This window comes from Stegodyphus dumicola, chromosome 12, assembly GCF_044657685.1.
Source record: "Stegodyphus dumicola isolate Sdum_Otavi_A_Nest chromosome 12, ASM4465768v1".
Classification (NCBI taxonomy): Eukaryota; Metazoa; Arthropoda; class Arachnida; order Araneae; family Eresidae; genus Stegodyphus; species Stegodyphus dumicola.
This window is the reverse complement of record NC_140779.1, coordinates 104812517-104826464: the sequence shown is the minus strand read 5'-3', so window position 1 is coordinate 104826464 and position 13948 is coordinate 104812517. Positions and strand designations below refer to the sequence as shown.

Sequence of the window (13948 nt, the reverse complement as noted above, 5' to 3'; positions counted from 1 at the left end):
ATTGCTGCTATTTGAATTTCATAATAAAATCATTATATAATCTGTTACTTTCACTTGAATATCTAGAAAAGCGGTCTTCAAATTGTCTTCAATTCACGGAACTCCAGTATTATTCGAGTCAAACCCCAGTGATATTCGAGTCAAAATAAACGATATAATAGAACAGTGTTTATTAATTAAAAAATGTAAAGATATATTTAGTTACAGATTAGTTTTAAAATTTAACATGTGGGCACCATATGTCAAAGAGAATGAATGACAGGCAATGCTTTGCAAAGCTAAACAGTTTTCTAACGGAAAATGAATTGAATTTAGACGGCAGTGTTAAAAATTATGAATTGGAGCTTTTTCAGTTGAAGAAAGCTAAAAGATAATTTCACACACACACACACACACACACACATAAAAAAAAAAAAAAAAAAAAAAAAATCACATTTTATATTACACACAAAGGAGTTTTTTTTAACGTTTTATGTGTTACTTTTATTTATTAAATATCGTATTCTTCCCACTTCAACAGTGATATCACAAAACATTTAAAAATAGAAACATTTAAAAAGAGATCTTTAGAATTTCGGATACGTAGTCTCGTGTGCTGGAGATAATTTTTTTGGGGGTACAGCGTTGCCACTGCTCGCTTTGAAATCGATGAGTTCGTTAATCAGAAATTCGTTAAAATTTTACTAAATATGAAATCGATAATAAAACAAATTCCAAGACCCCCATATTCGAGTTGAGGACTACGTTATGCAAAATTTGATGTCTCTAGGTACCCTTGTTTTTTCACAATGCGAGACACATACATACATTCATGCAGATTCATCATTATTTAATTTCTTTAAATATAATGCGGGACTCTGATATTTGGTGGCAAGAATTTCAAAGCCGTTTTGTAGTGGTAGACGCAAAATCTCAAAACAAAATTAATAGCGTTTTTGGGCAAAGCATTAGTCTACAAAGGTTGAAGACCAATGATCTAAACCAGGGGTTCTCAACTGGTGGTACGCGTACCACTGGTGAAACGCAGGAGAAAAATAGGTGGTACGCAAAGAAGCAAAGTATTTTTAACTATTAAATTCAAAAATTAAAACCGCAGCATCCTAATTGAGTTTTTTCTCCAACACTCGTAAATTTATGCGATCTGAAGCTTTGTTCAAGTGTGGTGGTGATAGTAGTACTTTGTACTGGTGGTACTAAGGTTTTCAATTTTTGTTTAGCTGGTACGCGTCAGTCGTTGAGAACCGCTGATCTAGACAGATTTGAAAAACTTCTGAAATAAAAAGTGTGTTACTGTTTTTTTGTTAAATAAACAATTTATCGGGATATTAAGTCTTGTATTTTTCTATTTTTAGGGAACCTGGAGACAAACCCAAGACGCCCAACTCCACGGGTAGTGCAAAGCAAGACAGTGGCAGTCCATCTGATAACAAAAGTGACCGGCGTCCAGCCTCTTCGGACAACCACAACCACCACCACGGTAGCCAACATGGAGGCCACCACCCCCTGAGCCTCGATTCGGACACCGCCCCTCTCGGTTGCTGCAGCAGTGACAGCTCCAATGGTATGTTCAGCGGTTCGGAGCTCGCTAAACTGAGTCCGACGCACCCGAGCCTGGTGGCAGCGGCGCCGACGCAGGGAGCCAGCGCTGCGGGCACCGGCCACTCCGCGGCGGCTATTGCCGCTGCAGCAGCGGCGAATTTCCGCCTGGGCCCAATGGCGGATTTGTCGGCGGCACTTCCAAACAATCTCATCTCGCACCACCTCAGCGATCTCAGCTTAGGCTTAACGACGCCTGGAGGCGACTACCATCAATCGTTATGACAACAAATGGCCGGCGGAGGGGCTAGCGCGTTGGCTGCCCATCACCAGATGACCAACGCGGTGACCACCGCCGGCAGCGCCACAACAAACCCGATGTGCGTGATAGTTACCAGTGAAGGACTTCTACCCTATCGCAGTCCTCTTGTAAATGAACAGAACTTAGTAATGCATAAATACTCTGATCCTACTTACACACAAAATTGTTTCTTATGAGGAAATACTGTGTTGACGAACGAACCACTGCTGTGGCGTCTAAATCTTGCTGTTCATAAAATTAACGTAACACAGAGAACTAAAAACTTTCTGCATTTTAAAAGCAATAAAGAATGCAATATTCTAATAGTTTACTAAGTAAACAAAAGTGTTTAAAAATTTTAAGAGATTTCTGATTGAAAAGATATGCCTTAAAATGCAGTGCAGTTTCTCTCATGTAAAAATACCCACAGGCGAATACTAACTCTCCTTAGCACGAACAACCCAACATAATTTTCATATATCTTAACATTATTCTTAAACATTGTATATGTCCCTTCAAACTTTTTGCAAATGCTCAGCAATGCGCCGGAAGTTTTGATGTTTGAAAAATTAAAATTTGAGGGAAATAGATTTTATGGCATTTTGTATCAGGGACTGTATATTAAATGCATATTGTTTTGTGCCATTTAAAGTTGAAATCAATTGCAGTGTGAAACGAAATACAACTCACTATTCCGTATTTTTCAAAAATTCATTATTTCCAAATTTATGCCTAAAATTATCATTTATTTCTCATATTTTCCTTAATCTAACTATATAATTAATGAGTTATTAATCAAAGAAAAAGCTAGTATGAAATGTATTATATATATTCAATTATTTGCTTAGTTTTAATTTTTATCGCAATTCATCTGGAATAAATGTTCAGGAAGTTGCATAGTTAATTTTAAAGAGAGAAGAAAGAGATTTCAAACTATGTATTGTTACCATTTTCAAACGATTAAAAAATGTAAATGTAAATAAATATTAATTTCTCTAATTTCATGCTAAATAATACTTAATGAATATAAGAGCATATTATCTGAAAAGTTAATGCAAAAATTGTGATTATCTGGTGTGCAAGAGCTTTCGAATAGTTTGAATTTCAGATTTTTGGTTAGAAATTATGTTTTAGTTTAGTTTCATTTTTTTACTCAATCATTTTTAAGGTAAAAGGCAAAATAAAAGTTAGTAGTTATATCGAGTCAAACTTCTAAAAAGCAAACATTTTATTCCAAGCTTAAATTACCAGAAAATGTGAAGCCGAATGTTAAATCAATTTTCAGTTTTCTTTAATTGCTAATTTGCAATTTATGGAAAAGATCATTCTTCTATTAACCACAATTAAAACTGTGTGGAAGAAAATGATTCGAATTTTTTGTTGGATCAGTGTAAAATTTATTTACCGTAAGGTTAGTAACAGCAATTTTGTTATTTATTCCAAAGAAAAGCATTGTGTAATAAGAAACACGATCGTAATAATTAAATAATCATAAAAGACTATTATTTGACTTATAAATTGACAAATATATACTGTATGGATATAACTAAATAAGAATAACTAATGTGTAATATATAACTGTTTAATATATAAGGAATAGAAGTAGGCAGTTACATTCTAAAATGCATAAGATTATCATTAAATTGGTATTTTAAAATAAATTCCTTCGCATTTGAACTTTGCGTGTTTTACACATTCACAAAAGTATAAATAATTTACTTAGACATATGGTTAAATAACTTCTACCATTCTTCTCTTTTTCCTTCTCCCTTTGCCTGTGCCATCTATTATACATCACAGTATTAATATTTTTTATTTCGCAAACTAGATTAAGATAGTAGACATTCCATGAAATATTTAAGTAACAAAATATTGATAATGAATCTTGTAATCTCTGTTAACACAGTTATGTGAATTGGGGTCCCTTTTGTAAGATGAATATTTTCATTCGTTTGAACCTTCATAAATTGCTTAATTTCATCGAACCACATTTTTTGACAATCTTTGTGATTTCGAATCTCCATGTTTTTGAACTACTTGAAATACTTGCTCTGTTTTGATGAAATGCTTGTTTAGCCATTATGCACTTGAACTCACAATGATCAGCAACGATTCTTCATATGCTTAAGGTTCGGAATCTCAGTAGGATTTCATAGCAATAAGAAGACATTATTCCTTATCTTGTCAACTTTGAGCAGCTTCGTTTATAATTTAGAGAAAAGTAAATAGCCGCTTACCAGAAAATTAACATTGATTACTTTAGAAGGAAACGAAAAGTCCAATATTGAAAGAAAGTAACAGATAAGAAATTAGCTTTAAAAGCTTAGCGTAATTAAAATTCACAAATGGAACTTGAGTAATATGATAAGGAAATTCGACTCAAAAAGGACTCAAGGAATAACGATAAAAATGGTCAAAGTAGGAGACATCAAGCTTGAATTTCTAATATAGCAGAACTAGTCACGTAAATATAAGCTTACCAGATGTTTTGCTTTGACCGGGATTGTCCTGGTTTGATGTGTTTCGAGTCCATGCGCCTCGGCCAGTTTGTCATTTTGTTCCGGTTATTAGAAAATAATTTAATATTAATAATCTAATAATTTTTTAAATTTTTGGTATAGTTTTTTAAAATATAATTTGAACATACAAGAAGCAAAAATAGTGCAGCTTCGGGTTAAATGGCGGTTTGGCAATTAAAATACCCCTCTGTTACACTCACTGTTTCCGTTCTTAACATTTTGTATTTAGATCTGAGTACTTTTAATGTTGTCTAGATGTTCTTACCCAGAATGATGAAGGTGCCTTTCTTACACTGCTGGGGAATAGTCTTCGTGGATCACTTATGGGAAAACAGTTTTGGTGAATCACAATCTTTTATTGGTGTAAACTTTTATTGGTGGATCACGATCTTTTATTGGTATAAACTTTTATTTTATTGGATTTTTCATTGGTATAAACCAGGACTTCTTAAACGTTTTTCTGTCGCAACCCCTTTTTATAACCGAGATTTTTTCGCAACCCCCAAGACCTTATTTACAAAAATTTTGTGGGATCCCATAAGTTTTGCGCAAATCCGACACACGCGTGAGTGGAACTGTCAATTTTTTCCCTTGTACTGTAATATACTATTGCAGTTTTAGGTCATTAACTTTGATTTCTAATTGTAGGACATAGAACAATGTGAAAATTTTAAATAAGTAACAGACTCATTGACAGCATCACGTGCAAAGCAGGGAAAATGAACGTTTATAATATAAAAAGAATGCGTTGAAACGTTTTCGTTTTTTTCTTTGTCTGTATTGTCTTATTGTCTTATCTTTATCTATTTTCAGACAACGTGGTGTAAAAATATTTGGTAATTGTAAAATTATTATAATAAGTTAAAGAGATATCAAAACTGCTAAAATTTTTGGCGAACCCCTGCTGCAGGTCCCGCGACCCACAGTTTAAGAAACCCTGGTATAAACAACAGTGAATTAACAAGATCTGAAACTGAATCATCAGAAATTTCTATGATTCAGATGGAAAAAAATTTTTAGATGGAAAAAAATTAATGAAACTGTCGAACATAATACAATAAAAATTTGGATCAACGTTTTGATCAAGTAGTACCTTCAAAAGTTTTCTTTGTCAACTAATTATAAAATTTGGAAAAATGAAGGTTGTAAAAACAAATTAACGTAAATTTTCAATCCCTTAAAAGAGAAAAAAAATCACTGCCCAATATAGCTCAAAAGTAGAATAATTTTCAGCATGCCAGGAATATTGGCACCAATCGAAAGATTATTTTCAGTACTAAATATCATATAGTCCGAAGAAAATGGTAAAATATCTGACTCACACCTAAAATTAACAGTGAACTAAATTTCAGTAAATTTTTCGATGCCTGAGTTATTAAAAATTTCTTTGCATTCATTATTTGTACTCTCGTTCTCCGATGATCGGATTTTTTAGCTGGATCTTCTTCGTAACAGGGATGTACGTATACAGTTATATAGACAAATAGGTAAACAGACAGTTAGCTACACATTTATATGAATAGGCTGAAGAGTAAATAAATAGACTAAGAGATACATAGGTAGATATTTGGCTGATGCTGCGAAATAATAGACATTGTTTGACATTAATGAATTTATTATTTACATCATCTCTCTCGTGCTAATAGAAATTTCTCATATATCTTCCTTTTAGCCACTCCCTCTGATACATCTGTCGTTCAAAACCCTACATTAAAATTTCATTTTTATCGTTGCCAGAACGAAATATGAAATAACATGTCGCCAACGAATTCATTTTCCTTTAAAAATTACTTAATTAATAAATAGATCTCATGAATACGAATAATATTTAAATGATAAGGGTGATGACAACGAATTTTATAAAATATAAGTAGATTTGTCCTCCAGTTTTTTCCAGTTCTACGTCAGTTCCTCTCGCAAATCTTTCGTCTCTCACGAAGAAAACGCTTTTGAAAGAGTTTTCACTTAGAGGGAACTTTACATTGTTGCTATTTGTTAATGAATGAAGTCTTTATTTAGATTTTTTACTCATATGTACTTATCCTATAGGTTTCATGCTCTGTTTTGAGCATTTGCTCAGAATTTTTCCTGTTTGAGCAAAAAATATTATGATAAGACTAATGTGTTCTGTTATGCCCTGTGTGAGATTAGTTTAAATGTTGCTTCTTATTGAGAGTAGAGAAAGAATCTAGTGAAAAAATCAAGTTAAAAGTATTTGTAGTAAATTCTATTTTTTTGGACACGATAAATAATACAGGTGGACAAACTAAGCCAATAATAAAATATCCCTTAATATTGGTAATAACGTAGGATAGGGAATCCTGCTTTACTTTCAATAAATAAAAATGAGGGCATCTTAGCGGCGAAGGAGCGTGTTATAGGATAAGGTTTTCAGTTCCGTTTTATTATATAAAACAAAGTTAAAAAATTCCTTAAATCTGCTATAGTAAATCGTTTAGCCATCTAAAACATTTTCTATCATCCGATATTTTAGATTCGTACTTTCTTACACAAGGAAGTGTTCACGTGAGGTGAAAATTTATTGCCTCTTCTCTAGTTATAGGAAGAACACATGACACCAGAGCTCTTAATGCATATTCAATACAGTGAAAAATTCCGTTACTCGCTGCTAGTAAAAAGCATATTTCACGCGATGTAACTTACATGGCAATGATTATTTATTTTCGTTTTATAAATATCCATTTTTTTTCATCCGTAATAGGTGGGAAAAATTACAGTTATTATTTCAGAAATCTTACTCCCATTGCGATGTAGTTTTTAAATGTTTTTGAATACGGTTTCCATTAAATCTGCTTTCGTTTAGAGCTTTTAAAATTCAGAAAAAAAAAAAAAAAAAAAACTTTTAATCATGGTAAGGAATTTATCAGTAGTTAGCTAACGATACATTTATTCCTACTGCTAGTTAATAATCGACTTGATTTCCAATTACTGTAAAAGATAAATCGCAAAACTGTATTATTGTAAAACAATGCAAAAAAGAAACTTAAATATAAAATTTATTATACCATATTTCCTTACTTGTTCTCCTCTTTTTTTAACTAATTTTATCGCCCGAAAATCGACTGGGGAAAATTATGCGAATAATTTATCTTCCGAAGAAAACTTTTACAGTAAAAGCATAATAAATGAAAAGTAGTCATGAATAAATTACTTTTAATATAAACCCGGAAATAATATCCGGAATAAAAGACCCGGATTTCGAAAGATGCAACATATCAGTAGCGGGTACGCCTAAAATAAGCTGTAACATAAATAAGAGAAGTAAGGTGAAATCACATGTTTGGAAAGTTTCCTAAGTGTGAGAACACTTTCCAGGTCTGCACGAAATATGTTTGAAATCTCCACAAAATATATTTCAAATAATAAATGCAAGGGAAAATAAAATGGATGAAATGCTGATACAAAAATGCAAACGGAAATTGAATAAACTGAATAAAAATTAAAATAATCAGAGGAATACAATTTACCAATAAATAAGTCTCACAGTGAAAAACTACTCCTAAGAAAGGAAGGGGGAGTTATTCAAATATTTTTTAAATTTTCAGAACCTACCCCTAAAAGTGCTAGTAAGGGAATTCGGTATTAGTAGAAGAATTAGGTAAGGATTTCTACTAATTAACAAGTCTAACTGAGTGTCACAAAGTTTAATTCGAAATTAATGTTAATTTCTTATGTAAGTAGATTTTTTCCCTTTAGTCCTTTCAGTTTGGCCTTACCTAAAATTATCGGTATTTAAATTACTCTTATTATTTATGACAATTTTTTATGGTTAAATTTTACTTCTGTTATTTTGTTTGAATAATAAATTTAGGACTATTAAATTTTAATTCATAATTTCATTTTTTTTTTCAGAAATGGATGATACACGTCATGCAGACTATAAGCTTATAGAGCACTTTTTTGTTACTTATTCATATTTTATTTTCCTAATTGTATTTCTTATTTTCTTTAACGGTTTTGAACCTTGATCTGAAAGATATCTACAGAAAAACAAAACAATGCATTAAATGCCATACATATAATTTCATTTTAAGTAGAACATTAAATTGTTTTCCAATGCGTTATGCATAATGACAGCATAATAATACAGTGTATATCTGACAATAAAGTGCACAATAATAATACATTGATAATACAATGCATATCTGAAATCATAGTGGAATCCGATGAAGTATAAAATTTTAAAATAGCTATTCAGACACAACTAGTTACTGCTATAAATATTTTAGTGTTCTTCAAATGTGAACACTTCAATCTTCATGTAATCTTCAGATTTCAAGATATATATACACATACATTTTTTTATGATCATCAATGTACAGGAATCTACAAAATTGGAAAATTACTGTCATTCTTAAGAACCCTTAAAATAAACTGATATTTTAATACATAAACAAGACTACAATAGGATATTTCCGCAAGAACACAGAGCAGTTAATATCATTACATTTTAATTACCAGTATAAAATTTAAGCTTATAAAATAAGCTAATATTTTTCGCAAAACGCATGTCGCAAATTTGTTAAAATCTGAATTAGTCCGAAACGATTTCATAAAAACTTCAAATCTGAGGTTTTGCAGTCATTTTCACTTTCTTGTTGTTTAAGCTGACGCACTTTTTTATTTTCTCTCACTTTCTTTCTTTTTCTTTTCGTTTTTTAATTTCTTTTTTCCTTACTCCACAAGCACGCTAATTAGAATGAAAAAAGTGGACTTAATTTTTAAAATAGGAAATGACGAAAGGTTTGAACATCAATGCCACTAATAACGATGAAATTATAAAAATTAAGAAGAAAATGGCAAACAATGTGAAATAATTAAATTAATTGAATACAAGATAAAAAAAAAGAAAATTAATTAAAAATAACATTTCTGTAAGCAATAATTATTTAATTAGAAGGCTGGTTTCATTCACGAAAAATCTCACGGACAAAATTTCGTCCTTAGTTCATAAAACAAAAGTATAAATATTCATTTTAAACTTTAGCGAGCCTTACTTTAAATTATTAACTAATACAAAAATATGTTAGTTAAAATGTTAATTAAAATGTGCTATAATATTTGTCAATTAAAATATGTTATATGTTATAAATTCAATAAAACATGTTTTTTAATTGAATAGTGAAACTTCATATTATCATCTGTTTTTCAGTTTCAAAGCACTAAAAAGATTACTTGTGCTAAATTAAATGGTTTATTACACATTTTTTTAAATATTGCAGTTTTTATACAGTCCCTACAGAATCTTAGTTCATAATTCCTTAGCATGGTAAAAACATCTAAAGACAAAAATAAAAGAAGGAGAGGAAGAACTTCGAGAAACTTTAAAAAAAAGAAAAAAAATGAGTGTTCTAATCACACTTAGTGTTTCACGTCTTCTAAGATTTGGTAGAGTGAACCTTAGTGCTTCTAAAAAACTTTCAAAGTGTATCGTGAGGCAAATTTTCTTGTTACATTCCAAAATATAAAAGATAATGATTGTGTATAGCTAGTCACTGCAATCTATATATGGACTTGGAATGCACGAGAATTCGATTCTTATGTGATAACAATTAATGACTCATTTATGATGTAAGTGTAAAGAATGACGAAATAAAATAAATGATTAAAGACTCTGTTGTTTGTTTATTTTATTTAATAGCATTTTGATTAAACAAATTGTGAATGTTTTTTAAAATAATTACTTTCACAAAGAAAAACTATTGTTTCATATTTTGTTATTCGGAAGTGTGTAGAGACATTAGGTTAATTGGGAAAAGTCGGAAAGATGAAAAAAGCAAACGCCTTCGGGAATCGAACCAAGGACCTCGGGAATACCGACCCAGCGTGTAGAACCACTACACCACGAAGGCACGCTAGGAAGGCGGGACAAATACCTTATAAGTGACTTAATTAAAACGGGAAATCATATGATGCTAGTCTTAGCCTTCCTTTTGATTGCTTAATATCTTACATTCCCAATTAGGAAATTAGATGAAAACATAAAGCAATGAAAAACAAAACGAATTTGAATTACAATTATTTTAGAAATATGTGTCTTGAAGTACTGGGAGTTTAATTCTGTCTGGAAAAAAATTAAACTAGGAGTTTAATTCTTAATAAGCAATAAGATGAATATTGCAATAAAATGTATTACATGATTCATTTACTATTATTTATTATGCCGGCCTCCCGGGATAGTGGTTTGCGACGCTGACTGCCGTACGGAAGAGCCCGGGATCAAATCCCGGAGAAAGCATGTATGTTTGTAAATGTATAGTGTCTGTGAGGCATGGGCGCACTCTAAATATGCGGCGAGCCACATCCTTCGACCCGTCTTCCCGGGGGGCCGTCCTTCAAAATTGGTGGCGGAACTTAGCAAAGTCGTACTGTCTCCTGTATGGTGCTCAAGGCTCTTGGCAGCGACAGTCGCAATCTTGTACTCCTTGTCACGATGAATTTTGTGGACTTGTTCTGATGTTACTGGGAGATAAGTCTCTATCGCACACACTATCTATTATAATTATTATACGACTGTCCAGTGTATGTAAAATGCATAAAGTCTCTTTAGATATCTAACTATTTTTTATTGACTGAAATAGCACTTTTAGCTTTCTTCTAAATCTTTTCCTTTGCTTTCAATTTAGACTACAAGCTTGAAACAAGAGACCTAGTCTTCGGTCTGTCTATATACTCGGTTAAATAAATTATTTCTAACATTTGAAGAGTAACGAATTATTATATTTTTAACTTGAAGCAATTTTATGGCTATTAAAAAAGCTAATTTAAATACAATAGTCGTAAATAAAATTTAAAGTATTACTGTAATTAATATCCTAGGAATTAAATGCATTACAAAGGCTGTTCCCACATTTTTTGACAATTTTCATTTATTTACAGAAATATTTTACCTAACATTTTTGTGTTTTAGATATTTTATATAACCCTTATTCTTCCCTATCTTTATACATCGTAATTTCCAAAACGATAAAGCCTTTTGTAGTATTGGAAGAGGCATTTTATCCCCTTCTTCTTCAACAATTGTCCAAAGTGCAAGGAGGATTGCTGGTCGACTTTTGGTCAGTCCCCTTTTTAAAAGTCCAAAGGCTCAAAAATCTATCAAAATCATTTAGTAGGGATATGAGGGAAGGGTATACCTTAATACCCGTTTCTTGTTCTTTTTTCCTGGGAAATTAACAGTGGATTTTGCCATGTGACTACTTGCTTTGTCTTGATGCATTCTATTGATTGATGGCTCTGTGCGTGAAGAGTAGGTATTTTGTATTTGAAAATTCGGTATAAAATACTGTTACTTTTTTTTTTTTTTTTTCGTTTTCTTCTGACACCAGTTGTCGCGTTACTTCCTTCCTTCACGTTCGTACGGGGTTCGTGTAGATTTGGAGTGAATAAGGACGACACTTTATGAAGTATCGAAACACACTTTATTTGCCAGTATTGTCAGGACAGCTCCAAAACACGTTTTACAGTCGTCGAAGATCTACTATAAATACTGGAACAAACAGCGACACAGCCTTCACACTGTCAGGCAATAACGGTGGAGACAGCTTCACCGCAAAGCACCAAAGTACAATTCCAACTCTGCTTGGTTGTTCTCGGAACTCCACGTACTCTCGAGACTCTCCACACGATGCACTCGACGATACAGAAGAGTATAGCTCTCGACTCAGCACAGTCTATGACGAAACTCGACAATGCTCTAATTTGCGATGCAATAAAAGACTTTCTCGATGCACTCGACGACTATCTCGGCGTTAGACTTCGAGACACTCGCTCAATGACTGACTATCAGCTCGCTAGACGAGACACACACACACTCTAAGAGAGACACTCTTTTTCCCTCTCGATGAAGCACACTCTGACTCTCTGCGTACCAGCAGGGTTTATATAGCTTTTAGCTTGTGTTCGAGAACATTAAAGGCTAAACCGGTAAGAATTCGTTCCAGAAGGTTCTCCAACCGTCCATGGTATATCGCCAATTTTGTCGCCAAATGTCGCCAAACGGTCGATATCTCGAAAATGTGGCAACCCTGTTCTCCTTGCTATTTTATGACAACCCTAAAACTGCTTTGCGGGGAACCCATCTCACAGCGCCTTTACATTTCGTAACAACGTACGTTCCTAATAATATATAGAATTGATCTTAACATATTCCTCCACTTTTGCCGTTATATGAAAAACCAGCAATAATCATAACTTCCTTTGAAAAACTTCCTTTAGATTATTAGAACCATGTCTTAAGATTTTTTTCTCCCCTTTGATGATAATAAATGGATCTCTTTTTATTGCATACATTTAAATATATCCAAGATTCATCTGTTGTGACAGCATTTTTTCCATTTTTATTCGGATTTATGTTTCACATCAAAAATTCTGCAGGGCGTTCTGCGTTCGGCGCTATGTCGTGAAGAAATATGATGCGTATTATGTTTCTTCGCCTTTAAGATTAAAATCAGCAGTAACCCATTTGTTCACAGTTGAACTGAGCATTTTAAAGGATTTGCAATTGTCCATTGACTTAGCTGATTTTCTTTTAATGCTAAAGATTTTACCTCTGGAATATTTGAAACATTCCTTTTCTTTTCTCGGATACGTATTTGGAATAATTTTTTCATATGAAGCCAAACTTTGACGTTTTTTCCTTTCTTGTTGCAAAGAAACAAAACTGTCGAATAGCAGACGGTTATTTTTACCTTCAAAAATATAGCTGCAATTAAAAAAAGAATTTTCAAGCAGGCAATTTTGTATAGCAAAGCAAAATATTCTAAAAAGTATGCGAACAGCCTCGGTAAATTAATATAAATGCTGCAATATTATAAAATTAAGGACATATGCATTATTTGTAAAGAAAAACAATGAGAAGAATTTTAAAATATATTTAAAAAGGACTTGAAAATTAAAACCTTGCGCTACTGCAGCAAAGATAAAATTTAATTTAATACAGAATATATAAATGGAAGATTATCTCCTATGAAATGTGAAGTGAAATTTAGACAGTAAATGTGTACTATTGTGAAATTAATAAGTGGAATTTGTAAATAATCAAACTGGAATTGTTAATTAAAATGCAAAACTAAAGAGATGCGAAATGACAAAACGCCCTCCTCATGAAATTTTGGTGGTTATATATGGAAAGGTCCCATATACATGTTTATATATTATTCAAGAACGCAAAACTTAAAACGAAAAAGAAAATGACGCCAAAATATTTGAAGGTCGACCTATTATATTCACGAAAAAAGTAAATTAGGGTAACGTAAATTAGAGAAACATACCAAATAAAATTTACATATACAGGGTGCTATGTAAATGTTGCGACAAACTTTTAGGGTAGGTAGGGCACATTATAAGGATTAAGAATTGTATAGCAACCCATGTCCGGAAATGTGAGGGTGGTAGCAGAGGTAGCATGTGAGGGTGGTAGAAGTGGTAGCAGAGGTAGAAGATGGAAAAAAAAACAAGAGAGTGGTTAATTTGAAACATTTATCGGACATGAATACAAATGGTGTACGACAGCTTGAAGGTTACAACAGATGCTCGATGTTTGCACCATCAGATGCCAAACATCGATGCG

The 13948-nt window shown here is 32.4% G+C and overlaps 1 protein-coding gene across 1 annotated transcript in view; it reads left to right on the top strand.

Annotated features, from left to right (window-relative positions):
- The window catches only part of LOC118183313 (homeobox protein six1b-like), a 100341-nt gene extending 90349 nt beyond the window's left edge, over positions 1–9992 (top strand). Inside the window, exon 2 of the mRNA XM_035352806.2 lies at positions 1353–9992. Coding sequence (XP_035208697.1) covers positions 1353–1821 — 469 coding nt within the window. The 3' untranslated portion in view covers positions 1822–9992. The remainder of the gene's footprint in view (positions 1–1352) is intronic.
- Positions 9993–13948: the final 3956 nt, after the last annotated feature.